The sequence below is a fragment of the Brachyhypopomus gauderio genome, chromosome 3 (genome assembly GCF_052324685.1).
Source record: "Brachyhypopomus gauderio isolate BG-103 chromosome 3, BGAUD_0.2, whole genome shotgun sequence".
NCBI classification, from domain to species: Eukaryota; Metazoa; Chordata; class Actinopteri; order Gymnotiformes; family Hypopomidae; genus Brachyhypopomus; species Brachyhypopomus gauderio.
The window spans coordinates 229,809-256,500 of NC_135213.1; the positions used below are offsets into that span (position 1 = coordinate 229,809).

General features: G+C 45.8%; 1 protein-coding gene across 10 annotated transcripts in view; it reads right to left on the minus strand.

The window, feature by feature from the left end:
- The window catches only part of spef2 (sperm flagellar 2), a 49,493-nt gene that overhangs the window by 7,285 nt on the left and 15,516 nt on the right, over positions 1–26,692 (minus strand). For 7 of the 10 annotated variants that reach the window (XM_076998685.1, XM_076998689.1, XM_076998686.1 and 4 more), the window contains 18 exons: positions 22,700–22,959; positions 17,673–17,793; positions 15,717–15,871; positions 15,447–15,596; positions 14,197–14,291; positions 13,980–14,107; positions 13,578–13,716; positions 12,282–12,419; positions 6,146–6,303; positions 5,848–5,928; positions 5,386–5,506; positions 4,915–5,062; positions 4,351–4,476; positions 1,600–1,738; positions 1,226–1,455; positions 976–1,082; positions 449–631; positions 67–159 (listed from right to left, as the gene is read on the minus strand). In XM_076998685.1, coding sequence (XP_076854800.1) covers positions 67–159; positions 449–631; positions 976–1,082; positions 1,226–1,455; positions 1,600–1,738; positions 4,351–4,476; positions 4,915–5,062; positions 5,386–5,506; positions 5,848–5,928; positions 6,146–6,303; positions 12,282–12,419; positions 13,578–13,716; positions 13,980–14,107; positions 14,197–14,291; positions 15,447–15,596; positions 15,717–15,871; positions 17,673–17,793; positions 22,700–22,959 — 2,572 coding nt within the window. Of the gene's footprint in view, positions 1–66; positions 160–448; positions 632–975; positions 1,083–1,225; positions 1,456–1,599; positions 1,739–4,350; positions 4,477–4,914; positions 5,063–5,385; positions 5,507–5,847; positions 5,929–6,145; positions 6,304–12,281; positions 12,420–13,577; positions 13,717–13,979; positions 14,108–14,196; positions 14,292–15,446; positions 15,597–15,716; positions 15,872–17,672; positions 17,794–22,699; positions 22,960–26,692 lie in introns of those variants that run through there. The other 3 variants (XM_076998682.1, XM_076998688.1, XM_076998691.1) reach the window with 3 other exon arrangements.

The following is a 26,692-nucleotide window of genomic DNA, read 5'->3' on the forward strand; positions in this document are numbered from 1 at the left end:
CATATAGCCACACATGCATACAGATAAACAGACAAATCCCCACACACACACACACACACACACAACCTCTCTGAGGTGTGCCAGTCTGTCATAGGGCAGAGGTTCCGTGGGGTCATCAGGAACAGGTAAATTACTCCCACTGGCAAACCACAACTCAACCTGCACAAAACAACAGAAATATCTGAAGCATAACATATTACCATTGGGAGATGTGTTCATGATTAATTCTCTGTGTATAACTGTATTGCTCTGTGTATGATGTTTTATAATGTGTTTTTAAGATTTTGATTCTACAGGCACACTGATTGCTTCATCTTTGATCTTGTACACGCTTTACAAAAAAGGTTGCCAACCCCTGTGCTACAAGCATAGACATCATAGACAAGTGCATCACTCTATACTTTGTCTATAATTGCATGTGTGTGTGTGTGTGAAAGAGAAGAGTGACCTGTAAGTACTGTTCCAATGTGAGGACTCGGTTCCCCGCAGTGTCGATGGCTTTAAAGCGTTTCAGGGTCTTCAGCAGCTGGTTCTGAGAGGGCCAGGGCCACGGTTGAGAGACACACAGTAAAAACTGCCGCCAATCCACTATCTCACAATCTTGAGCAAAACCACCCACAAGTTCCTGGATCTGTATACACACATACACACACACACACAACCACAAGTTATTCTCTACTTGCAGAGCAGCATCAAGCCCATCAATTAGAGAAAATTTACTATCTAAAACAGACTAACGTTTACAATTTACTATAGAATTTACAATACCATTTATAATTTACTATAATTACTATAATTACTATTAGAACATAAGACACTCTACAGTAAGGGGGCAGGAGACCCCACTGCTCATTGAGGGGGGGAGGAGACGCCACTGCTCAGGGCACTACAGCTACTGCAGGGTCACTCCCACATAACGCTTGTACTGTTACTTTGCAGGGAAGAAGGGACAAAGATCAGAGGTCAACAGTGTACCTGTGAGTCACTGAGCTGCATCCAGGCTTTAGGCAAGGAATCAGAGCTCGGGTTGAGATAGATCAACCCCTGTAGGATCTCACACAGCTGGGTACTGGACAACAGACCTACACAGACAAACACCAGAGCCCAGGTTGAGGCCAACCCCCTAGTTTCTAACACATCCCTGAACTTTGTTTTTTTTCCCCTTATTGTTCATTTTTATACACTATCTGAAAACATGCAGGAAAAGTGCAGTATTTATTGTAACCTGTGGGGGCGATCTTGCACAGTTGAGAGCATAAACTGTGTAGCTGCAGGACGGTGAGTGTGCTGTCATTGGTCCGTTCCAGTGGGGGTGGGCGAAGTGGAGGGGGTGGGCTAGCCACCACACGCGTGTCCCCATCCAAAAAGAAATCGGTACCCACTAACAGCAGCTCATGGGTGATCTGCATACCACGCTCGATGTGGTGCCCAACAACCTCGGCCATCTGGTCTATGCTGGAGATAACACACATGTGAGAACACACACACACACACACACACACACACACACACAGAATTTGCGTATGCCTACAGCAGGACTAGAGCTGTGCATCTGAATCCTTGTTAGCCCATAGCCACCCCTCCACACACTGAATTTACCTGTTGATCTCAGCGAGGTAGCGTGCTCCCAGCCACTCATCCATGGTGCTGTGAGCGAGCTCTGCTTGCTGCTGTAGACTGTGCACTGTGACCAGAGCCTGCAGCTGCACCAGCTCCAAACGATGCTTGACAGCGCCCTCTACAGACACAAATCACAAACAGCAGCTTAAACCAGGGCCATGCACGGGTATATTTCAATTGGGATCTGTTTCTTATATCTGTGTATATCTACGGTCAGGGCCGTGATCTGCTTGGTCCTCCTGTAACCATCTGCTAACTCCAGAGTCCCACAAGCCAAGCAGGCCCGACAGAATTCTTTCTTCAGCATGATAACCTCCCTTACCCGAGATGTCCACCATCAGGTTCGGGGATTGCCGCCATGACACGCACCGACAACCTACGGCCACAGCTCTAGTTTGCCGCATCAACAATAGAGGCATGGAACAAGGCAAACTTGGACTCAATGCCTCCGGCCTTCTTCGGGATACGGTCAAGGCTCTGCAGGATGTGGGATTAAAGATCTTTCTGACAGGTTCCTCTGCCAGATGTTCCCAGCAAACCCTCACAATACCCCTGGGTCTGCCAGATCTGTCCGGCATCCTCGTCTGCCATCTGATCCAACTCACCACTAGGTGGTGATCGGTTGACAGCTCGGTTGACAGCTCTGTTGACAGCTCTGTCAATATGACTACAAAGTCGATCAAACTGCGACCTAAGGTGTCCCGATGCACTGTGTGCACGTATGGACACCTTGGTGCTCAAACATGGTGTTATTTATGGACAGACTGTGGCATGCACAGAAGTCCAATAACAGAACACCACTTGGGTTCAAATAGGGGAGGCCGTTCCTCCCGATCACACACTTCCAGGTCCTACTGTCATTGCCCACATGGGCACCGAAGTCCCCCAGTAGAACAATGGGATCCCCAGAAGGGGCACCTTCCGGTATCCCTTCCAAGGACCCCAAGAAGGCCGGGCACTCCGAACTGCCATTTGGCAAGTACAAACAACAGTCAGTGCAGGGAAGCAACCTTCACGTCTACTGGGCAAAACCCCAACACTGAGCCAGGGGGCTATGAGTAAGCCCACTCCTGCCCTCCACCTTTCACCAAGGGCAACTCCAGAAAAGAATAAAGTCCAGCCTCTCGAGAGAAAAATGGTTACAGAACCCAAACTGTGTATGAGGTGAGCCCAACTATACCTAGTTGGTATTGCGCACCAGCTCAGGTTTCTTCCCAACTAGTGAGCTTACGTTTCATGTCTCAAGAGCCAGCTTCAGTAAGAACGCCAAGGCCTCCGCCTTTGGCCACTGCCTAATCCAAAATGCACCAGGCCCCTAGTACTACCTCTCCCACATTTGGTGGGCCCATGGGAGAGAGGACCCATGTGTCTACTTCGGGCTGTGCCCAGCCAAACCCCATGGGTAAAGACCTGGCCACCAGTCTCTCGTCATGGAGCCCCTCCTCCAGGCCTGCCTCCAGGGTGAGGCCCTGGTAACCCTGATCCAGGCAAGGGTATCTGGGTCCTGCCATTTATACATTCCATAGGGGTTTTTGTGGATCACTATAGCTTCTAGGATCATGTAGCTACGAAAACACAAAAAAAATCCATGGAGGCATATCCATGTAATGTGTGTATATGAGGTCTATTCTGCCATATCATATAAGCCTACCAGACTGGGTGTGTATATGAATGCATGTATGTGTGTGTGTGTGTGTGTGTGTGTGTGTGTGTGTGTGTGTGTGTGTGTGTGTGTGGACCAAATTGACATGGGGCTGGTGCAACAAGCCCATAGGTCAGCCTATGGATCAAAATGTCAGCAGTGTAATCAGACATGTCTACAGTGCAGAAATGGCCTCTTGAGTGAGCGACTGGAATCGAAGTCAGACTTAAGTCGCCTACAAAAAGACTTCACTTGAAATTTGTTCTTAATGACTCCCAACTTAACTCGGACTGGTCTAAAATAACCTGTGAACAATAAGATTTAGTCCATTATCCAGGTGCTGTTTGTGAAAATTATAGAAAAAAAATACTTTCTTTGTATGTTTATTTTGCTACTATTCCTTGCTTTTGTTTTTTGGTGATTTGAGACGTAGCCCCTTTTCTTGTGACATACTGTATCACAACATCGCTTAATGCAAACAGGAAATTGCAGGGAAGTGTCAAACGTAAACAAACAAGGGTGTCATGTCTTCAGCTGGAGTACCGCACATGAAGCCTTTGGCTACAGGGAGTTTAAAATTCTTGGACACAACTGAAGGACGACAACGTGTAAAGAATGTGGAAAACAAAGACACTGGAACAACCACTCGAACTTCATAAGGGCACATGAAAACACACCCACATAGGTTTGTTTAGTTTATACTAGCCTCTTATCCATCAGCACAGCTAATATATAAAATAGTTATTTTCCATCTCCTGTCCCTAAGGTTATCCTGGTATTGACTTGAGACTTGACTTGGACGTTAGCCTAAAAACTCATGACTTGACTTGTATTTTGCAACTTTTGTGAAGTATTGGTAGTGCAATCAGATGTGTCTAAGCCATAACCCCTGAAGTGAAATGTCAGTAGTGTAATCATACATCTCTAGGCCATAGGAGTCACAGGAGTGTGACAAGAAAATGCAGATCCATCTGACAGGGTTAGTGTGTGTGTGTGTGTCTACCCTCATGCTGCAGTGCAGATCTGTATTCTTGTCTTATTAGGGTTAGTGTGTGTGTGTGTGTGTGTGTGTGTGTGTGTGTGTGTACCCTCGTGCTGTAGTGCAGATCTGTATTCCCGACTGATTCTACTTTTCACTGCTCTTCGCTCAACCTCCTCAGCATCCTCCACTAGTGGGGGTGGAGGACTGGTCTCCTGGGTTGGGGACGGTGGTCCTGCAACACACACACAAGGCAGTCATGGCCTGGTGGTTAGGGAACTAGTCTTGTGACCGGAGGGTCGTGGGTTCGATTTCCAGACCTGAGGCCATGACTGAGGTACCCCTGAGCAAGGCCCTTAACCCTCAACTGCTCACTTGTATAAAAAAATGAGATAAAAATGTAAGTCGCTCTGGATAAGGGCGTCTGCCAAATGCCATGAATGTAAATGTAAATGTACACACACACACACACACACACACACACACACACACACACACACACACACACACACACACACACACACACACACACACACACACACATACATCCTGTGAGCATGATTCTCAGGTCCCTGATAGACTGTGGCTCAAAAGTATGTGTGAAGAAAATCTGTTTGCAATGTAGATATGTGATGTGATGCAGTGCCCTCTGGTGGAGATCAATGGTAAGCACCTTTCTTCTTGCCTGCTTTCTTCTTGTCCTTGGCAGAGCTGGGCGTGGTGGCTGAGGCCAGAGACTGACGATGTACTCGCTCTCTCTCCAAATGCTGTTGCACCTCTGTCTGCTCCTCACACCCCCACTGCTGGACTTCAGCTAATGTCTACCACACACACACACACACACACACAAACAGGTAAACACACACACATACACACATACATGCAAACACACACACAAATGTATACACATGCACACACACAATTGTATACACATGCAAACAAACACACATACATGCAAATAAATCAAGATACACACACACGTATACACACACACACACACACACACACACACACACACACACACACATTTATACACATGCAAACAACACACACAATCAAGACAAACACACACATATATACATACGCAAACAACACACACACACACACACACACACACACACACACACACACACACAGTTGTTACCATGCTAGTAATGGCAGTGAGAGCAGTGTGATAGATATCCTGCAGTAGTTTCTCATCAGAGAAGATGAGGCCTTTCTGTATGGAGTCAGTAGAGGGGGGTCTGCGTGGAACCAGAGGAACTCTACATGCACACACACAAACATACACACACCCACACACGTGCAAACACCTGTTACTTACACATGCATGCACACACAACACACACATTGTTTTATACCTATCATACATGCACACACTGTTCACATGAAAATTTGATCTTTTCAAAGCACTAGATGTTTTGTTTAGATAGCATTCATACACACTTCATGGCTATTTGATATGATTGTGATTGTGACTATACAACTGAACATGCACATCTGAACCTGTACTCCTGAACTCACACTCATGTACACACACACACGCACGCACACACACACACACACACACACACACACACACACACACACACACACACAAACATACACTTTGGTTTTCTTCTTTTCTTCTGCTTCAAGGTCTTTTTTACCAGCACTCCTTGTGATTCTCTCTGAAGGTGAAGAGGATCTGCAAAATTCAACACAATCACATCAAAACTCTGAGTATCTTACATCACCCCCCACAGAGTATCACCCCACCAATCAGAAAACCCCACTCCCACAGAGCATCACAAGACCAATCATAGAGAACCCCACCCCCCACAGAGCATCACTCCACCCCCCATAGAGCAGAGTGTCTTATGTATTATGGAAACCTTAGTGTGGTATTATGGGATGGGGTTTGCCTTTTGGTCCTGTCTATCTGGTTGCCATTGTCATCCAGGATGTCGAGCATTGGGATGCAGGTGAAGTCAGGTGCTGCTTCAGGTAACACGCGTCTGTGCATACCTGAGTAATAATCTCTCAACACATGCATGGTGTCCTGAAACCTGTCAATCTCAATCTACACACACACACACACACACACACACACACACACACACACACACACACACACACACACACACACACACACACACACACACACACACACACACCATCTCATAGTTCCTGCATCAAAAAGTGTGCATAACTGAAAACCTAAGTTGTATGATCTGTGTATTTTTGGAGATGAGTAGTGGTTGATGAGAACAATTGTGTGTGTGTGTGTGTGTGTGTGTGTGTGTGTGTGTGTGTGTGTGATGTGTGTTACCTGCATTAGAGTGGAGTAGTGGTTGATGAGAACAGCTGTGTGTGTGTGTGTGTGTGTGTCAGGGCTGGCTCGGATGCCACGCCTTCTACCTCCACAAGAGGCACCCGAGTCAGTCCTAGACTCGCTGGGTGCAATCAGCGGTGATCCGTTTCAGCCGTTTCTAGGGCTTCTTAAGGAAGCTTGGTGAAACAGATCACTGCTGATTCGTTTTGGTCATAACGGTACGCTGTCAGCCCTTCTCCGCTTTGTCTGGTGTTGCATTTCGTTGTAAGGTGTCTCACCACCTTTATCTCTCTCACTTACCTATTACTTATTCGAGTGTCTACCTCCTGCTCCTCTTACTGGCCCTTCTCAAGTTTCCCCCCAGCTATCTCTCTTCCTATCGGTTACTCTTTTATTTTGGGAAGGGTTTTGTTTTGTTGCGGCGTTCGCCTGCTGCCAGTTTTCCCCTGGCGTCCGCGTTCTTTCCGTTGTCTTTGTTATTTTCTCTCCCGTGTGTTCACGGTTTGATTTATTTTGCGCGTCGAGTTTTCCGCGTCATTTTTGAGTTTCGTTTTGCTACGGTGTGTGTATGCAGAGTGACTTTCATTTTGTTCGCGTGTGCTTATTTCATACACACAGTCCTAATTATAAGCATTTATCCCAATTGGTTCCTAACGGCATTTGGGTTCAATACTCCCTTCATTACACCGGTCTGTACACCCCGCGTTACAGAACGAATCAGCCTTTAACATGAACCTAGCCGGATTTCAGGACGCTGCAGCATTAAAAGCTGCACTTGTAAACCAGGGACAAACTAGGGACACTAGAAAATCATGATCACATACTCCGCCAAGTCATGGAACAAATCACCAACATCACAGCTACATTACAAACACTGAGTAGCTCACGTCCTGTTCCTACTAATTCCCCTCCAGTTAACGCTGTTACAGCTCATGCCACCGCGAGTCATTCCGAACCAGTGTTACCGCCTCCAGCTCACTACTCAGGGAATCCTGATGGGTGTCGAGGCTTTCTTTTACAGTGCTCTCTCATATTTGAGCAACAACCTTCACGTTTCCTGACATATCGTTCCAAGATAGCCTATGTTGTGGCACTGCTATCTGACAAAGCGTTAGCTTGGGCCACGTCCATTTGGGAGAAGCAGACAGAAATCTGTTCCTCATATGAACATTTTTCTAACGCCATAAAAAGTGTGTTCTATCACCCATCGTCAGGAGGAGTTGTTGGTACGCGTTTACTTAAGCTGCGTCAAGGAAAACTGTCAGTTGCTGAATATTCGCTGGAATTCAGAACGCTGGCATCAGAGAGTGGTTGGGGTTCAGAGGCGCTCATAACCATATATCAGGAAGGGCTATCCGAAGAATTGAAAGATGAACTAGCACTCCGTGACCCTCCGGCCGATCTTGACACTCTGATAACACTCTCAGTGCGTCTTGACAACCGGTGTCGCGAATGTAGATGTGCTAAACAACAACATCAACATGACATTGCATCAATAAAAAACCAGTCACGCGTCTCTGAACCTCCCGAATCCAGTAGTGACCCTCAACCCATGCAGATAGGCCATACACGGCTATCACGTCTAGAAAGACAAGCACGTCGCCAGGAAGGCAGGTGCTTATACTGTGGTGGGGGAGGGCACCAGCGGTCCAAATGTCCCGAGCTTCAGGGAAAAGGGCCAACCCGCCAGTGAATAGGGAGGCACTGACGGGTTCAATTTCTAATCCTCCCAGTAACGGCCTGTTTGTGCACGTTTCTCTGTCATGGAGGGGGTCAGAGAGAAAACGTATGATGGCTTTTATTGACTCGGGGGCCACAGCCAGCTTCATAGACGCCTCCCTCGTCAAAGACTTAGACATACCCCTAATCGACCTCGACAGACCTCTCAACGTGGCTGCTGTAGACGGGCGGAGTTTGAGTTCTGGGGGGTGGCCAAACAAACAGTGCCCATCGAAATGAGCATAGGAGGGTATCACGAGCAGATCACATTTTACGTTATCAGTGCTCCTCAAATGTGTCTTATCTTAGGATTTCCCCGGTTACAAAGACATAACCCGGAAGTCGACTGGCTGTCTCGCACTGTGAGAAACTGGAGTTAGATCTGCAAGGAGACCTGTTTTAAGATAAGGCTTGGTGCTCCTACTAACTCTCCGCTCGAACTTGTGGATCTTAAGCAGGTTCCTACTGACTATCATGATCTTGCGGAGGTATTCAGTAAGCAAAAGGCTGGCTTTCTCCCTCCTCACTGAGCTTATGATATGACCATAGACTTGTTACCTGGGACGAGCCCTCCCAGGGGCCGTCTCTTTTCTCTGGCTGTCCCTGAGCGCAAGACTATGGAAGATTATATTAAGGAAGCGCTTGCTGCAGGTTTTATTCGTCCCTCAACATCACCCGCCGGTGCTGGCTTCTTCTTTGTAGGGAAGAAAGATGGTGGGTTGAGGCTATGTATTGACTATCGTGGTCTCAATAAGGTGACCATCAAAGACCGCCACCCGTTACCCCTCATGGCCACAGCTTTTGAAGCACTACAAAAGGCAACCATATTTACTAAGTTAGACCTTCGCAGTGCTTACAACCTGGTTAGAATCAGAGAGGGGGATGAGTGGAAGACCGCCTTTTATTACCCCGTCGGGTCATTACGAATATGTAGTGATGCCGTTTGGCTTAATGAACGCACCTGCAGTTTTCCAGCGGTTTATAAATGAAGTTTTCAGAGAAGCCCTAGACAGGTATGCCTTCGTCTACCTGGATGACATCCTCATATATAGCAATTCTCTGTCAGAACACACCAAACATGTAAGGCAAATCCTCCAACTCTTGCACGACAATCACTTATATACGTTAAGTTGGAGAAATCGCTCTTCCATATCCAAGAAGTAGCTTTCTTAGGATATAGAATAGCACCCAACACTCTTGCTATGGATCCATCCAAAATTCGGGCCGTCACCCAATGGCCGACTCCTTCTTCCCTACGCCAAGTCCAGCGGTTCCTGGGTTTTGCTAATTTCTATCGCAGCTTCATTAAGGGGTTCAATACTCTGGCGGCTCCACTCATTAACTTTCACCAAGAAAACCCCAGGTCCGTTTGTGTGGTCCCTGGAGGCCCAAGAATCCTTTGAGAGGCTAAAAAAGCAGTTCACCTCCGAGCCGGTTCTGCGTATGCCTGACCCTGACTTGCCATTTATTGTAGAGGTTGACGCCGCCGATTATGGGGTAGGTGCCATCCTCTCCCAACGATGAGGCACCCCGCTGAAACTTCATCTGTGCGCCTATTTTTCTCACCGCATGACACCTGCTGAGAGAAACTATGATGTTGGCGACAAAGAATTGTTGGCTGTTAAGCTGGCATTAGAAGAATGGAGACATTGGTTGGAGGGGGCCAAAGAACCGTTTCTGGTGTGGACGGATCATAAGAATTTGGCCTATCTGCAGCAGGCCAAGCATCTTAATCCGAGACAGGCCAGATGGTCGCTTTTCTCACTCTTTCTCACTTTGTCACTCTCTCCTATCGGCCTGGCATCAAAAACACGAAACCCAATGCGCTGTCTCGCCAGTGGGAGGTGCTGCCCAATTCGGTCGAACCAAGCACCGTTATACCTCCATCTAAGATATTGGCTCCCATTCAGTGGGACGTCGAGGCTGCTGTTAAGCGGTCATTTACTCGTAATCCTGATCCTAGTGGGGTTCCCAGTCCTTTACGTGCACCCATCATTGAGGAAAGTGATGAAATGAGGTCATGACTCCCCCTTTGCTGTTCACCTGGGAGCACGTCGCACCCTTGAGCTCCTTAAACGATGGTTCTGGTGGTCCAGGATGGACCAGGAGGTGGGGAATTATGTTTCGGCTTGCGGGACGTGCGCCCGTAATAAAGCCTCTCACGTCAGACCATCCGGTCTGCTGCGTCCTCTCCCTATCCCATCTAGGCCCTGGACTCATGTGGCCCTAGATTTCATTACTGGGTTGCCCCCCTCTCGGGGTAACACTGCTATCCTGGTTATCGTTGACCGCTTCTCTAAAGTAGCGAGGTTTCTGGCCCTGCCTAAACTCCCATCCGCTCGTGACATGGCTTCTCTATTTCTTCATAACATCGTCAGGTACCACGGTTTCCCTTCTGACGTGGTGTCCGATAGGGGGCCGCAGTTCACGAGTCGGTTCTGGGGAGCTTTCTTGACTCTGTTGGGCGCCAAGGCCAGTCTTTCTTCGGGGTTTCATCCCCAAACCAATGGTCAGATGGAGAGGACCAACCAGGACCTTGAGCAAACGCTCAGGTGCCTGGCGTCCTCTAATCCATCCTCCTGGTCTGACCAGCTCTTGTGGGCAGAGTACGCCCACAACACCTTATGGCACTCTGCACTTGGCATGTCGCCTTTTGAATGCCTCTACGGATACGTGCCTCCCATGTTTGCTGACCAGGAGAAGGACGTGGCGGTTCCGGGAGCCCGGGCCTTAGTGCGGCGATGTTGATTGGCTTGGCGTAAGGCTCGCAAAGCCTTGTTGTCCGCCTCTGCTGGATACCACCGCAGCACGGATAAGCGGTGTATCCCGGCCTTGTCCTTTCGCCCCGGGCAGCGAGTTTGGTTGTCCGCCAAGAACTTGCCGGTTCGGGGTGGGACCAGGAAGTTGGCCCCTCGGTATCTAGGTCCTTTCAAGGTTGACAGGCGGATAAATCCAGTTTCTTACCGGCTGTTGCTTCTTCCTTCCATGTGGGTCCATCCTGTGTTCCATGTCTCCCGTCTCCGCCCAGTTCTGTGTGGCATGCCTCGTGCTCCGGCTCCGCCGGCCCCCCGCATGGTCGATGGGGGCCCGGTATACACTGTTAGCTGGTTGTTGGACCAACGCCGTGTTCGGGGTCAGGACCAGTACCTGGTGGACTGGGCGGGTTACGGACCAGAGGAACGTTCCTGGGTCCCCGCCTCTTGCAATGTCGATCGGCCCCTTATTCGTGACTTCCGCCATGACAGTGCTGTTGCCCTGGGCCCGCGGGGTCTCGGGCCTGGGGGGGGGTTCTGTCAGGGCTGGCTCGGATGCCACGCCTTCTACCTCCACAAGAGGCACCCGAGTCAGTCCTAGACTCGCTGGGCGCAATCAGCGGTGATCCGTTTCAGCCGTTTCTAGGGCTTCTTAAGGAAGCTTGGTGAAACGGATCACTGCTGATTCGTTTTGGTCATACCGGTATGTTGTCAGCCCTTCTCCACTTTGTCTGGTAAGGTGTCTCGCCACCTTTTATTTCTCTCACTTACCTATTACTTATTTGAGTGTCTACCTCCTGCGCCTCTTACTGGCCCTTCTCAAGTTTTCCCCCAGCTATATCTCTTCCTATCGGTTACTCTTATTTTGGGAAGGGTTTTGTTTTGTTGAGGCATTCGCCTGCTGCCAGTCTTCCCCTGGCGTCCTTAGTTCCATTTTCACGCGTTGAAGTTATTCCGCGTTCTTTCCGTTGTCTTTGTTATTTTTTCTCCCGTGTGGTCACGGTTTGATTTATTTTGCACGTCGAGTTTTCCGCGTCATTTTTGAGTTTCGTTTTGCTATGGTGTGTGTATGCAGAGTGACTTTCGTTTTGTTTGCGTGTGCTTATTTCATACACACAGTCCTAATTATAAGCATTTATCCCAATTGGTTCCTAATGGCATTTGGGTTCAATACTCCCTTCATTTTCTTACGCGGTGTGTACCGGTCTGTACACCCCGCGTTACAGTGTGTGTGTGTGTGTGTGTGTGTATTACCTGCATTAGAGTGGAGTAGTGGTTGATGAGAAGAGCTGTGTGGTCTTCCAGCCAGCTGTCTCCTATAACTCCTGCTCTCTCTTGTTTTGCTTCTTCCTTCCTCTTATCACAGATGTCCCAGAGACGTTCCTTCAGATCCTACACACACACACACACACACACACACACACACACACACACACACACACGAATCTATACATGCAATGTCTATTTAGAAGTTCAATAAAGCAATTTACATAAAATTATTTGCAAATCGGATTTGTTGTATTGTAGAGGATGAGTACTGAGTGTGAGTAATGTATTGTAGGGGATGAGTACTGAGTGTGAGTACTGCGTTGTACTGAGAGTGAGTACTATGTTTTACTGAGTGTGAGTACTGTACAAAACAAGGCAGGGGAAACAACGAATAGGCAGAAACACACACTGAACTATGAATACTCACGATGAAGACAAAACAGATAGCAACGGCATAAGGCAAACGGAACCAAGGCACAAAACAACCAATACCGATATGGGAAATACAAGGACTATAAATACATGGGACTAAACTAGAAACAGGTGAAGCCAATAACGACACGGGCGTGGCAGACATGGGGAAACCATAGAAACAGACAACACGGTAGGATCAAGGAGCAGGGAACAAAGACACAAGGAACAGGGAATCCGGAGTGACAGCTAGGGGAGGGGGCGTAGCCCTACGTGACAATATCAAAAGTTAAACACCTTTCTGATCTCATTTCAACTGACTGTGAAAACTGCTTTTTCAAAAAATCTTTATTCATTGGCATATAACTTTTTTTTACTGCCCTCCCGATACGACCCTTGCCTGTCACTACGACCGCGATTATGGAATTCCCCTTAATAAATCTCACTCTCCTCAGCGTTTGTGTCCGCATACACTGCGTTACAACTGTGTTGTAGGGGATAAATACTGAGTGCGAGAACTGTGTTGTTCTGAGTGTGAATACTATATTGTAGGGGATGAATACTGAGTGTGAGTACCATGTTGTACTGAGTGTGAGTACTGTGTTGTAAAGGATGAGTACTGAGTGAGTACTGTATTGTAGGGGATGTACCGTGTTGTACTGTGAGTACCGTGTTGTACTGAGTGTGAGTACTGTGTTGTAAAGGATGAGTACTGAGTGTGAGTACTGAATGGTAGGGGATGAGTACTGAGTGTGAGTACTGAATTGTAGGGGATGAGATGAGTACTGAGTGTGAGTACTGAATTGTAGGGGATGAGTACTGAGTGTGTGTACTGAATTGTAGGGGATGAGTACTGAGTGTGAGTCTCACGTTCAGCCTCTGGTGCAGCTCTGCTTTGGTCTCCTCATCCTGCCTCATGTCATCGGGAAGGCTGTTATAGTCACGCTGCCACACACATACAAATTCTTGTTTGAGGTCAGGCCTCTGGAGGTACTGCCTAAAATCCTCTCTGCACCAATACACACATACACACCCATGCAAAAAGTGGGAAAGAAAAATAAATACAACCATGTGATGATGTACAGGTGATCTCTTACCTGATGTAATAGAGGTAATGCATAAAGATATCTTACATGATGTTACAGATGTATGATAATGTCTTACCTGTTGTTGTACAGGTGATGTGCAATGATGTCTTACCTGATGTTGTACAGGTGATGTGTGATGATGTCTTACCTGTTGTTGTACAGGTGATGTGTGATGATGTCTTACCTGATGTTGTACAGGTGATGTATAATGAGGTTCCGTTCATTGCGCAGGTTTTGCATTACAGTTTTAATGTTCGAGACATATGAGCTGCATGTGTTCTCCCAGTACGGCAGCAGATACTCTGGGATCTCCTGCAGAATAGCGCACAGAGTGAGAATGTTCACAGGCTGCTCAAGAGGACTCTCTTGAGGTGAGCTGTGGTCACTGCCTGCACTGGCACCTTGGCAAGCGGCTCATCAACGTACTCCCAGTCTGCATCTGGGGGAGGAGCATCTACAGACATCGGTGAGGAAGCTGATGCTTGCCTGGAATGGCCTGCAACAGTCCAGAGAATAGGAGTTATAACAATACTGTCAGAGCAGAGAGTGAGAGAGTTATAACAATACTGGCACAGCTGACATTGGGGGGTGTTATAACAATACTGGCACAGCTGACATTGGGGGGTGTTATAACAATACTGTCACAGCTGTCATTGGTGGTGTTATAACAATACTGTCAGAGCAGACAGTGGGGGGTGTTATAATAATTATGTCACAACAGACAGTGGGGGATGTTTAAGAATATCATCACAGCAGACAGTGGAGAGTGTTATAACAATTTCACAGCAGAGTCTCCTGATTGTATTTCAGTGAGTTGTTTACAGTCTGGTGTACTAGTCTAGTCCTGACTGCATTACAGTGAGTTTTTACAGTCTGATGTACTTGACTAGTCCTGACTGCATTACACGGAGTTATTTAAAGTCTGGTGTACTTGTCTAGTTCTGACTGCATTACAATAACTAAGGAACATAAAGGTCCAGCACTATAAAGAATGTAATGGTTATTGGTCATGTAATGGTTATTAGTCATGTAACAATCATTGGTAATGTGGGGTCATTGGTCATGTAAAAAATAAAAAAAACCATAAACATGCCATATTTGTCAATTGTGATTTTCACCCCAATCAAAATTTGTCCTCTGCATTTACCCATCTGTGCAGTGAGAGCACACACACAGTAGGGATCACTAGGGGGCTGTGGTGCACACCTGCCCAGCCCTACTCCGGCGCCCAGGGAGCAGTTGGGGTTAAGTGCCTTGCTCAAGGACATTTCACTCATGTCCTGGGGCCTGGGAATCAAACCCACAACCCTCCGGTCACAAGAACCACCAGACTGCCCTATGTAGTGGACCATGTAGTGGTCATGTAATGATCATTGCTCATGTAATGACCTTTGGTCCTGCAATAGTCATTGGTCATGTGAAGGTTATATAATGGCTATACTGGTCTCTTCTGTATTTCTTGCTCCTGAGGAAATGTTGAGACTGAATTTAAATTCAGCTTCCCAGTGTTCTCAAGAGCATCCAACAGGAAGAGGTACAGGAAGTGGGGCTAGACCTTCAGGATGGGGTGATGCTAAATTCTGCAAAGAGGAAGATCTTAAAGATCAGTAGCAGAGTAAAACTGGAGGTCTGATAGCAGAGCAAAGCTGACCTTTAGGAGAGGAAAGCTGACCTTTAAGAGAGCTGGAACTGGATTTGGAATGGGGATGTTTGATGTCTGACTCAGGTGCTGTTTGCTGAGGTGCAGTCAAGTAGGCATCGTCATCACTAGCCTTTACACTGTCCTCTGCATCTGTGTTACCTGCAAGATTAATTCACATTCACTGTTTATGACCATCACTGTTTATCAGTTAAAAAGGTTTTGCCTTTTAAGTCATGTAAGATCAGACATAATTTTATATTAAGAACAATGTATGTTAACCTTTTCCTACAGCCATTATGGTGTTGAACAGAACAGTTTCCACATTCTTGAAGAGTGTATCCTCATCCACCTCTGCAATGATCTTCACTAAGATTTTCTGTTTGTCTCCAAACCACTTCTCCAGTTTGGGCCAGGTGTTTTGAAAGCCTATAATCCTGGAGATTGAACATGGTGGAGAAGGCTGTTCAAGCAGCACTCACAACGATAAATAATATCAATGTGTCTGCAGAGTAACCATAAAATGAAAACCATCTTGAAAACATAAGAAAAGTGGATGAACCTAGACAGCATTAGATGTCTTTCATTCACCCCAGTGGAATATTATGTAGATAGAATAATCTGTACCATTGTATCATTTTTAGATATATCACTGTTACAAATCGGATTCCAAAAAAGTTAGTACACTAAACAAATTGTGAATAAAAACTGAATGCAATGATGTGGAGGTGCCATTCAGAATACAAATCACAGATCAAAAGTTTAAACTGAGAGAATGCATCATTTTAAGGGAAAAATATTTAGTTTCAAAATTTCATGGCATCAACAAATCCCAAAAAAGTTGGGACAAGTCCATTTTACCACTGTGTGGCATCCCCCTTCTTCTTACAATACTCAACAGATGTCTGGGGACAGAGGAGACCAGTTTCTCAAGCTCTCTATAGGTGAAAGATCTGGACTGCAGGCTGGCCATTTCAGTACTCGGACCCTTCTCCTATGTAGCCACGATGTTGTGATTGCTGCAGAATGTGGTCTGGCATTATCTTGTTGAAAAATGCAGGGTCTTCCCTGAAAGAGATGACGTCTAGATGGGAGCAGATGATGTTCTAGAACCTGAACATAGTTCTCTGCATTAATGGTGCCTTTCCAGACATGCAAGCTGCCCATGCCACAAGCACTCATGCAACCCCATACCATCAGTGATGCAGGCTTCTGAACGGAGCGTTGATAACAGCTTGGGTTTTCCTTGTCCTCTCTGGTCTGGATGATATGGTGTCCCAGTGGTCTCTAAAGAACCTTTGTAGCGTCTCATTTGACCACAGAACAATCTTCCATTTTGCCACACTCCATTTTATATGACCCCTGGTCTAGTGCAAACGTCTGAGCTTGTGGAGCTTGCTTAGAAATGGCTTCCTCTTTGCACTGTAGAGTTTCAGCTGGCAATGCCACATGCGGATGGCATGGTGGATTGTGTTCACTGACAATGCTTTCTGGAAATATTCCTGAACCCATTCTGTTATTTCCTTGACAGTGGCATTCCTGTTTGAGGTGTAGTAACGTTTAAGGGCCCGGAGATCACAAGCATCCAGTAGAGTTTTACGGCTTTGACACTTACACACAGCGATAGTTCCAGATTCTCTGAATCTTTTGATGATGTTATGCACGGTTGATGATGATAACTTAAAAGTCTTTGCTATTTTATGCTGCGCAACAATGGTGGAATTGGTGATTTTCTTACCATCTTGGCTTCAGAGAGACACTGACACTCTGAGAAGCTCTTTTTATACCAAATCATGTTGTAAATTGACCTAATTAGTGTTAATAGGTCTTCCAGCTCTTTGTTATATGCTCAATTTCCTTTTTTTGGTAATTTGTTGACACTGTGAAATTTTGAATCAACATATTTTTCCTTTAAAATGTTACATTTACTCAGATTAAACTTTTGATCTGTCATCCATGTTCTATTACGAATAAAATATTAACATTTGCCATCTCCACATCATTGCATTTAGTTTTTATTCACAATTTGTTTAGTGTCCCAAATTTTTTGGAATCCGGTTTGTATATAACAAATAGAAACTATTATTTACTATGATGAACATGGTGAAGGATTGTATGTTAAACAGGAACTTCCTGTATTTGTGTCATTATGAACTGATGCAAGCCAACACTTTAATAAGCAGAACATTTTAATTAATGTATGTGAGTACTACTGATAAAAGTTCCCACATCCCCAACCTGTGCTGGATAATTGTCTGCTCCAGGCTCTTCTCTCCAGGGGGAGCTCTAGGAGGAGCTACATTCTCCTTTGAGCTGCTATGGTCGGCAGCTCCAGTGTTCTCCTCTTTCTCCTGTTCTGCTGGGAATAGAACAATAACCTCTGAAATCAAAGTGTAACCTCTGACAACAGCCTTTACACCTTTATATATGCAGTCATATTTATGCATTCATCAGGTCTATATGTGAGTATTCATCATCTCTATATGTGTGCGCCCATTAGGTCTATATGTGAGTATTGATCAACTCTATATGTTTGCATTCTTCAGGTCTATATGTGATTATTCATCAGCTCTATATTTATGCATTTCTCAGGTCTATGTCACAATTCATAAGCTCTATATGTGTGCATTCTTCAGGTATATATGTGAGTATTCTTTATGTCTGTGTGACGTGGTGGGGTTCAGAGAACGAAACCACTACGTGATTAGTAGAAAGGGGTGTGGACCCAAGTGCCGCCTCGTACAGTATACAATAATAATAATTGAGATCGCTTAAATAGTGAGAGAGAGAGAGAGAGAGAGAGAGAGAGAGAGAGAGAGAGAGAGAGAGAGAGAGAGAGAGAGAGGCAGTCGAATGCTGAGGGAGACCCCTCCCAAAATAAAAGCAGAACTGAACAGGAATATAACAGCGGGTGGAAAACTTCATAGAGGCCAGGAAGCAGCGCAGAAGGTAAGTACTCAAATAAGTAAAGGAGGAGAGAGAGAAAGAGAATGGTGATGAGACACCAATAACGCAGCACGAGACCGATGAGGAGAGACTGGCTGAGCAACGACTGTATGCGTAGACTTCAAGTCTACATGTCACAATTCATGAGGTGCATTCAAGCAGTTCTTACATGTACATTTTTGTACATTTAAATAAATAGTTCAGTAAGAAGTAACTAAGAGTACAGGTAAAATAAGTGAGGAGGGCACATTTTGTAAGTAAACAGGTATGATTACAAGTAAACATAAGTCAAGAAGTAAGTCAAGAAGTAAACAAAGCAAAATAAGTATGCAAAAAGCAGGGGAGATGTCTATAGGGATAGATTAACTCTGACTTTAGGGCTGGACAATAACTCAATATCAATATATATTGTGATAGAAAATTTTTCAATAACAGTTATATGATTTTTAAACACATTTTTATTATTTCGATAAACACTATTTACAACACTACAATGTTCATACGGGGCACTGCTGTTAGTTTATTGCAATTCAAGCAGAGCTGAAAAGCAAAACGCAGTGACCAATGACGTCCACCATGTTCAAGCAGCCGGTGCTCAGCAACAGCAGCCTATGTTAGTTACAAGCTACAAAATTAGTATTGCTGACCACAATACAAATGTGACTGAACAAGCTTCGGCAAGCGATAATAAAGCAGACGAAATAGTTTATAAAAGTGGAAAGACCAAAGGTGCCAAAAATATTCACATTCATTACTTGGGTAGATACTAGGGTTTAAAAATACTTATGTAGAAGTCGAAGTATTACTCTTTACTAAAGTAAATGTACTGGTTTCAAAACTACTTAAAGTATATGTAACGCAGCATGCGCTGGGGAGTGAGGAGGCAGACACAAACGATTAGGAGAGCGAGATTTATTAAGGGGAATTCCATAATCGTTAAAGTAGGCATGGGTCATAATAGGTAAGCAGTCCGAATAGGAAAGATAAATGGGCATAATGACTCTAGGGGCAAGAACAAAACAAGGCAGGGTAACATAACAGACAGGAACAAACGCTAGAATGAACAATAAGAACAAACTGAGCAAACTCACGAAATAACATGACAAAAACCATGACAACTAATGACAAGCAGGGACCAACACAGGGACAAGGAACAGGGAACTGGAGTGACAGCTAGAAGAGGGGGGGCGTAGCCCTATGTGACAGTACTCCCCTCTAAGCATGCCACTCCTGGGCATGCAAGGGCTGACAAGATGGGAGACAGGGAAACAAGGCACTAGGACAAGACAGGGAACCACAGGGCATGGCGAGGGACAGCGGACATCACAGGACCGACCAAAGGAACAGGACTAGGAAAAACGGGACGTGGAACCTGGGGCACGGCAAAGGGAGGAGACGTGGAGACTGGCAGAGAATTGGGCAGGGACACGACACTATAACCAGGACAAGGGACAAGGGGACACCGGACAGGACCAGGGCGAGGCAGGAGGGAACGCACACAGGCGGTCGGAACCGGTGGGAATGGCTGTTGGGCAGCGGGAACCAGTGGAGTCTACCGGCGGGCAGCGGGGACGGGTGGAGTCCGCCGGCGGGCAGCGGAAGAAGAAGAAGAAAAAGACTTGACACCTCTGGGAAAGACTGTGGTGTGGAAGTGGTTTGGCTATCAATATTAATTTCAATATTATTAGATATTAATATTGACCAGCCGACGAGTTTGTTTATTTGTCGGTGATGTTGTGCTTCATGTTCATATATGAAGGCTGTAACGTTACAAAGTCGGAGAGACACGTGCAGATCAAAGGTTTTTTATTTGAACTCAGAAATGTTGAGATGGGCCAAAGACAGGCAGAGCTCATAATCCGAAGTCCATAACAACAGAAAACTGGGATTCTGGGTATTACAGTCAGGTTGTTTCTGTGATGTGATAGTAACACCCTGAGGCATCGCGGAACGAGAGTGGCCAGCACACCGACCGCTTTATACAGCAACACTAATGGATATTCTGTGGGGGCGGCCCCGTGGACGAGGGGCTAGCTTGTGCGGATAGCGGCCATGGAAGTCCGCTAGGAGACCCAGAGCCAGTACGTCTCTCAGAGGGACCCAGCTCCTCTCCTCTGGGCCGTATCCCTCCCAATCAATGAGGTACTCCAGATTACCACCTCGTCTCCTGGAATCCAGAATGAAGTTAACAATGTAGATGGGATCCTCTTCACGCATTATAGGAGAGGAAGGAACATCTGGAGGTAGTTTCACTCCCAAGGGCCCTGGAACGACTTTAATATGGCTTTAATAGAGACATTCCAAACAATAGGAAACCAGGGGGCCATGGGTGGTTGGAACCCTAGAACACACTCAAAAGGGGTAATACCAGTAGCAGAACTAGTAAGCGAGTTTTGTGCCATCACTGCCCATGGCAAAAATCCGATCAGTAGGGTTGTTCATACAAAAACAACGTTTGCATTGGCCTTTGGATTGGGGATGATAGCCTGAAGTCAAGCTGACAGCCACCCCTATGCGTTCAAAAAAAGCAGACCATACTCTAGAGATGAATTGGGGGTCCCTCTCAGACAAAATATTCTCTGGAATCCCAAAGACACAAAATACATGTTAAAACAGTGCTTCAGCAGTCTGGAAAGCAATGGATAGAGTAGGGAAAGGAATAAAACGTACAGCACGTGAAAAGTGATCAACAACGGTTAGAACTGCTGTGTTGCCTAGGGAACAAGGCATGTCAGCAAGAAATTCCACAGCAATGTGCGACTAAGGTCTCTCTGGAACTGGGAGAGGCACGAGTTTTCCTGCAGGTAAGGTTTTAGGGACTTTACTCTGACTACAGGTAGCACAGGATGTGACAAACCGGTCACAAATTCCCACAAATACCGGCTAGACAACAATTGTCATGTTCGTGTCTCCCCGGGGTGACCTGTCGTAGGAGATGAGTGAGCCCATGTGATAAGCTGCTCCCTACTGGTGATAGGGACGAATGTCCTGTCTGCAGGACACTCAGGTGGAACTTCCACCTCCTGGAGTAGTTGCTCGATTTCATCTCCCATCTAATGGATGACAAATGCATGTTTTTTACATTTACGGCATTTAGCAGACGCTCTTATCCAGAGCGACTGCTAAATGTGTGGGGGAGGAATCAATTCTTCAATGGTCTACTCCTCTTCATCAATCTCCTGGGATAGGCGGGTCAGAGCATCAGCCTTACCATTATGTCGGCCTGGAAGATAACTGATTTTGAATTGAAAACATGAGAAAAACAATGACCACCTTGACTGTCGTGCACTGAGACGTTTGGCTGATTTTTAAGTATGCCCCCTAGTCGTGACAAAAGCAGTTTTCCATTCGTCTCCCTCCTTGATGTGAATTAAATTATAAGTGCTACAGAGGTCAAGTTTAGTGAAGTACCTGGCCTTTGTAAGCTGTTCAAGTGCTGAGGGGATTCATGGAAGATGGGCAAAAGACAGGCAGAGCTCATAATCCGCAATCCATAACAACAGAAAATTCAGAGAACAGGCAGGGGTAAAGACATGTGAATCCAAGCGACCATATCTATGGGAAAAGGCTAGGGATGAAAACCAGGACAGAAACAGAAGTCTGAACCAGAAATGTAGCTGTGGAAACGCTTGGTATGCGCACATGTTAATGAGGCAATACTTCGCAACTCACAGAAAGGGAAATGAGCTTAAATAATACTGGGACAGAAACACAGGTGAAATCAATTATCCAGTGAAGATGATCTTATTATGGCTGTTCGGGCTGGGGAGAGTGAGGGATTCTGAGTATTGGAGTCAGGTTGATTCTGTGATGTGACAAAGGCTCAATAAATAAAAGGTTGACAATTATTTATTTGTACTATTTTCATTTCTAAAGTAAATCTAGTTTTATAGGAGGATGTTTCATATACTTGACAAATTTTTCAGACATTTGTAGGTACAGACATCCGTTGTGGGTATTCTTGGCAATTTTGTGTGGAATTTATATTGTTCATATCGATATCGGAATTATATTGCATTGACTGAAATTAAGAAATATGTCGTGATATAAATTGTGCTCATATTGTCCACCCCTACTCAGACGGCATAAAAATCCTCCCTACTGAACTCCTAAAAGCTTCCCTATTGAACTTCCTAAGGCTTCAGACTAGACTCAGTACTGCTCCAGACTAGATTCAGTACATCTCCAGACTACACTCAATCCCCGCTTGGAAAACAGTAATACAGCCATACTATAACGGAGGCTGCAGGAGAGTGTGGAGCTGGATGTTAAACTGAGCTGTACTATAACCTGAAGGGTGTGGGCGTGGGATGGAATACCGATGGCCGTGCACTCATGGCTGCGCTGGGTGGCACGGTCCAGGACCTGCTCATCAGACACGTGCAGCAGCACCACCAGGTCCAGCACTGGGCAGACAGGCCGAGGGGCTGTGGAGGCACTCCTGTTCTCCAGGTCATGTGTCCTGCTATGCCTCTTCTTATTGGCTTGGTCTGAGCCCAGAGCCTTCTCAAGCAGCCGGGCCTGAGAGATGTCCACTGGGAAACCATCCAGGACCCATCCCTGGCCTGATGGAACCTTCCTGCCGCATCCAGAAGGGGGCACCAATGAGTTCAGAATGCATGAGTCACAGCATGCTAAATTAATTTGTTAAATTATACAACCCATCTGTTAAGGTATACAGATTTATGGGTCAGATGTGCAGGTGTATGGGGTAAGTGCACAGATGCACTGTGCAGGTCTATGGGGTAGGTGTGCAGTGTATGGAGTAGGTATGCAGGTGTATGGGGAAGTTGTGCAGGTGTAGGTATACAGGTGTATTGTGCAGGTGTATGGAATAGGTGTGTAGGGTGGGTGTGTGGGTTTATGGGGTAAGTGTGTAGGGTACGTGTATTGGTAGGTGTATGGAGTGGATGTGTAGGTGTAGGTATATGGAGTAGGTGTGTGGGTGTCACACGACCCTGTCATTTGTATCGCTGTTTGGGCTTTCTTCATTATTTTTGTCTTTCCTTCTGAGTTGTAGTTATTTTTAGTTCCACTCCCTTGTTCAGCCTATCGTCTTTAAGTGTTTTTTGTTGTAATATTTCTTTCATTTGGGGTTTGTGGGTCTATAGTTTTGTTAGTACTGCTATGTCTCCGCTCCTGGGTTTTCTCTGTTAGTGGTTGTATGTATCAGAGTTCTGTGTTTTCTGAGTAGTTCCTCTGGTAGGCATTGTATGATTATGTCTAATTAATCTGGTTAGGCATTTTGTGTTTAGATGTCTGGTTTGTTTTATATCTTGGTTCTTGGTAGTATTATGTGTTAATCACCATATTTTTTGGATTTCTGTTTTATTTGATTTCCTGCTTGTTGCAAGTCTGGAGTTCACATAATGTTGTCACGTAGTATTGGTTACATTGTGATATAGTCTGCAGATTTCGTTTCTAGTTTCTTAGTTATTCCTACCTTTGAATCCTACCTCTTGTTGTTAGTGTGTGTATCTGTCTTATTGGTTCTGTGTAGGGTACAGTGATGGCTAAGTTACTTTGAAAAAGTAATCTGATTACTGATTACAGATTACTCCTTTTAAAAGTAACTTAGTTACGTTACTGATTACTTGATTTTAAAAGTAACTATGTTAGATTACAAGTTACTTTAATAGTTACATTCAGCAGCAAAATAAATATTTCCAATACTCACTTTATTGGAAGTGCATTTTTAACAGTAACAATGTATTGAAGCAGGTTCGGTAACCGAGGCAGAAATCCTCGCTTAATGCTTAATCCAAAAATCCAGAGGAGGGAAACTTTATTGATAACGCAACCCTGGCGCGCGACGTCGCCGCCCCCCCAGTGTCACTTAAAGGGCAAGACTCGCCGTGAGGAGTAGTAGTCGCTATAGTATCTCCTGACATTACGTTTGTGTAGCTGTGCGGTATTATTTGTAAATTTATTTGTAAACATAATACAAGCAAACTGTTCAGTCAAACAGCTTGTGAAACGAAATACCATTACAATTTCAAGCATTTTAAAGTAGGCTACGTTAGTCAAAATTCCAGCACTTTTCAAACGTGGAACACAAAGCAACATTAAAATTCATCATTCCTCTGTTTTTGAGGGGTGTTTCTTTATACTACCACATATCGTTATGGGAGGACACTGCAAAAAATGACTTGGAAAACGTGCTCGCGCTTTCACAAGGTCGCGCGCAGCGTGCGAAGTCGAGCGCTACGGTCAGACGCAAAAGTAGAACTGACCAAGAAGAAAGATAAAATATATATTTTACTAGGGAAAATAAAAATAGTAACGCACAGTTATTTGGATAAGTAACTTTAATCTGATTACTGGACTGGAAATAGTAGCGCGTTATATTACTCGTTACCGAAAAAAGTGGTAAGATTAGAGTAACGCGTTACTAAGTAACGCGTTACTGACATCACTGGTAGGGTAGGTGTGTAGGTAGGTTTATGGGGTAGGTGTGTAGGTAGGTGTATGGGGTAGGTGTGTAGGGTAGATGTGTAGGTAGGTGTATGGGGTAGATGTGTAGGGTAGTTGTTTGGGGTAGGTGTGTAGGGTAGTTGTTTGGGGTAGGTGTGTAGGTAGGTGTGTAGCGTAGTTGTGTAGGGTAGTTGTATGGGGTAGGTGTGTAGGTAGGTGTATGGGGTAGGTGTGTAGGGTAGTTGTTTGGGGTAGGTGTGTAGGTAGGTGTGTAGCGTAGTTGTGTAGGGTAGTTGTATGGGGTAGGTGTGTAGGTAGGTGTATGGGGTAGGTGTGTAGGGTAGATGTGTAGGGTAGTTGTTTGGGGTAGGTGTGTAGGTAGGTGTGTAGCGTAGTTGTGTAGGGTAGTTGTATGGGGTAGGTGTGTAGGTAGGTGTATGGGGTAGGTGTGTAGGGTAGATGTGTAGGGTAGTTGTTTGGGGTAGGTGTGTAGGTAGGTGTGTAGCGTAGTTGTGTAGGGTAGTTGTATGGGGTAGGTGTGTAGGTAGGTGTATGGGGTAGGTGTGTAGGGTAGATGTGTAGGGTAGTTGTTTGGGGTAGGTGTGTAGGTAGGTGTGTAGCGTAGTTGTGTAGGGTAGTTGTATGGGGTAGGTGTGTAGGTAGGTGTATGGGGTAGGTGTGTAGGGTAGATGTGTAGGGTAGTTGTATGGGGTAGGTGTGTAGGTAGGTGTGTAGCGTAGTTGTGTAGGGTAGTTGTATGGGGTAGGTGTGTAGGTAGGTGTATGGGGTAGGTGTGTAGGGTAGATGTGTAGGGTAGTTGTTTGGGGTAGGTGTGTAGGTAGGTGTGTAGCGTAGTTGTGTAGGGTAGTTGTATGGGGTAGGTGTGTAGGTAGGTGTATGGGGTAGGTGTGTAGGGTAGATGTGTAGGGTAGTTGTTTGGGGTAGGTGTGTAGGTAGGTGTGTAGCGTAGTTGTGTAGGGTAGTTGTATGGGGTAGGTGTGTAGGTAGGTGTATGGGGTAGGTGTGTAGGGTAGATGTGTAGGGTAGTTGTTTGGGGTAGGTGTGTAGGTAGGTGTGTAGCGTAGTTGTGTAGGGTAGTTGTATGGGGTAGGTGTGTTGGTAGGTGTATGGGGTAGGTGTGTTGGTAGTTGTATGGGGTAGGTGTGTAGGTAGGTGTATGGGGTAGGTGTGTAGGGTAGGTGTGTAGGGTAGTTGTTTGGGGTAGGTGTGTAGGTAGGTGTGTAGCGTAGTTGTGTAGGGTAGTTGTATGGGGTAGGTGTGTAGGTAGGTGTATGGGGTAGGTGTGTAGGGTAGATGTGTAGGGTAGTTGTTTGGGGTAGGTGTGTAGGTAGGTGTGTAGCGTAGTTGTGTAGGGTAGTTGTATGGGGTAGGTGTGTAGGTAGGTGTATGGGGTAGGTGTGTAGGGTAGATGTGTAGGGTAGTTGTATGGGGTAGGTGTGTTGGTAGGTGTGTAGCGTAGTTGTGTAGGGTAGTTGTATGGGGTAGGTGTGTTGGTAGGTGTATGGGGTAGGTGTGTAGGGTAGATGTGTAGGGTAGTTGTATGGGGTAGGTGTGTAGGTAGGTGTATGGGGTAGGTGTGTAGGGTAGATGTGTAGGGTAGTTGTTTGGGGTAGGTGTGTAGGTAGGTGTGTAGCGTAGTTGTGTAGGGTAGTTGTATGGGGTAGGTGTGTAGGTAGGTGTATGGGGTAGGTGTGTAGGGTAGATGTGTAGGGTAGTTGTTTGGGGTAGGTGTGTAGGTAGGTGTGTAGCGTAGTTGTGTAGGGTAGTTGTTTGGGGTAGGTGTGTAGGGTAGTTGTTTGGGGTAGGTGTGTAGGTAGGTGTGTAGCGTAGTTGTGTAGGGTAGTTGTATGGGGTAGGTGTGTAGGTAGGTGTATGGG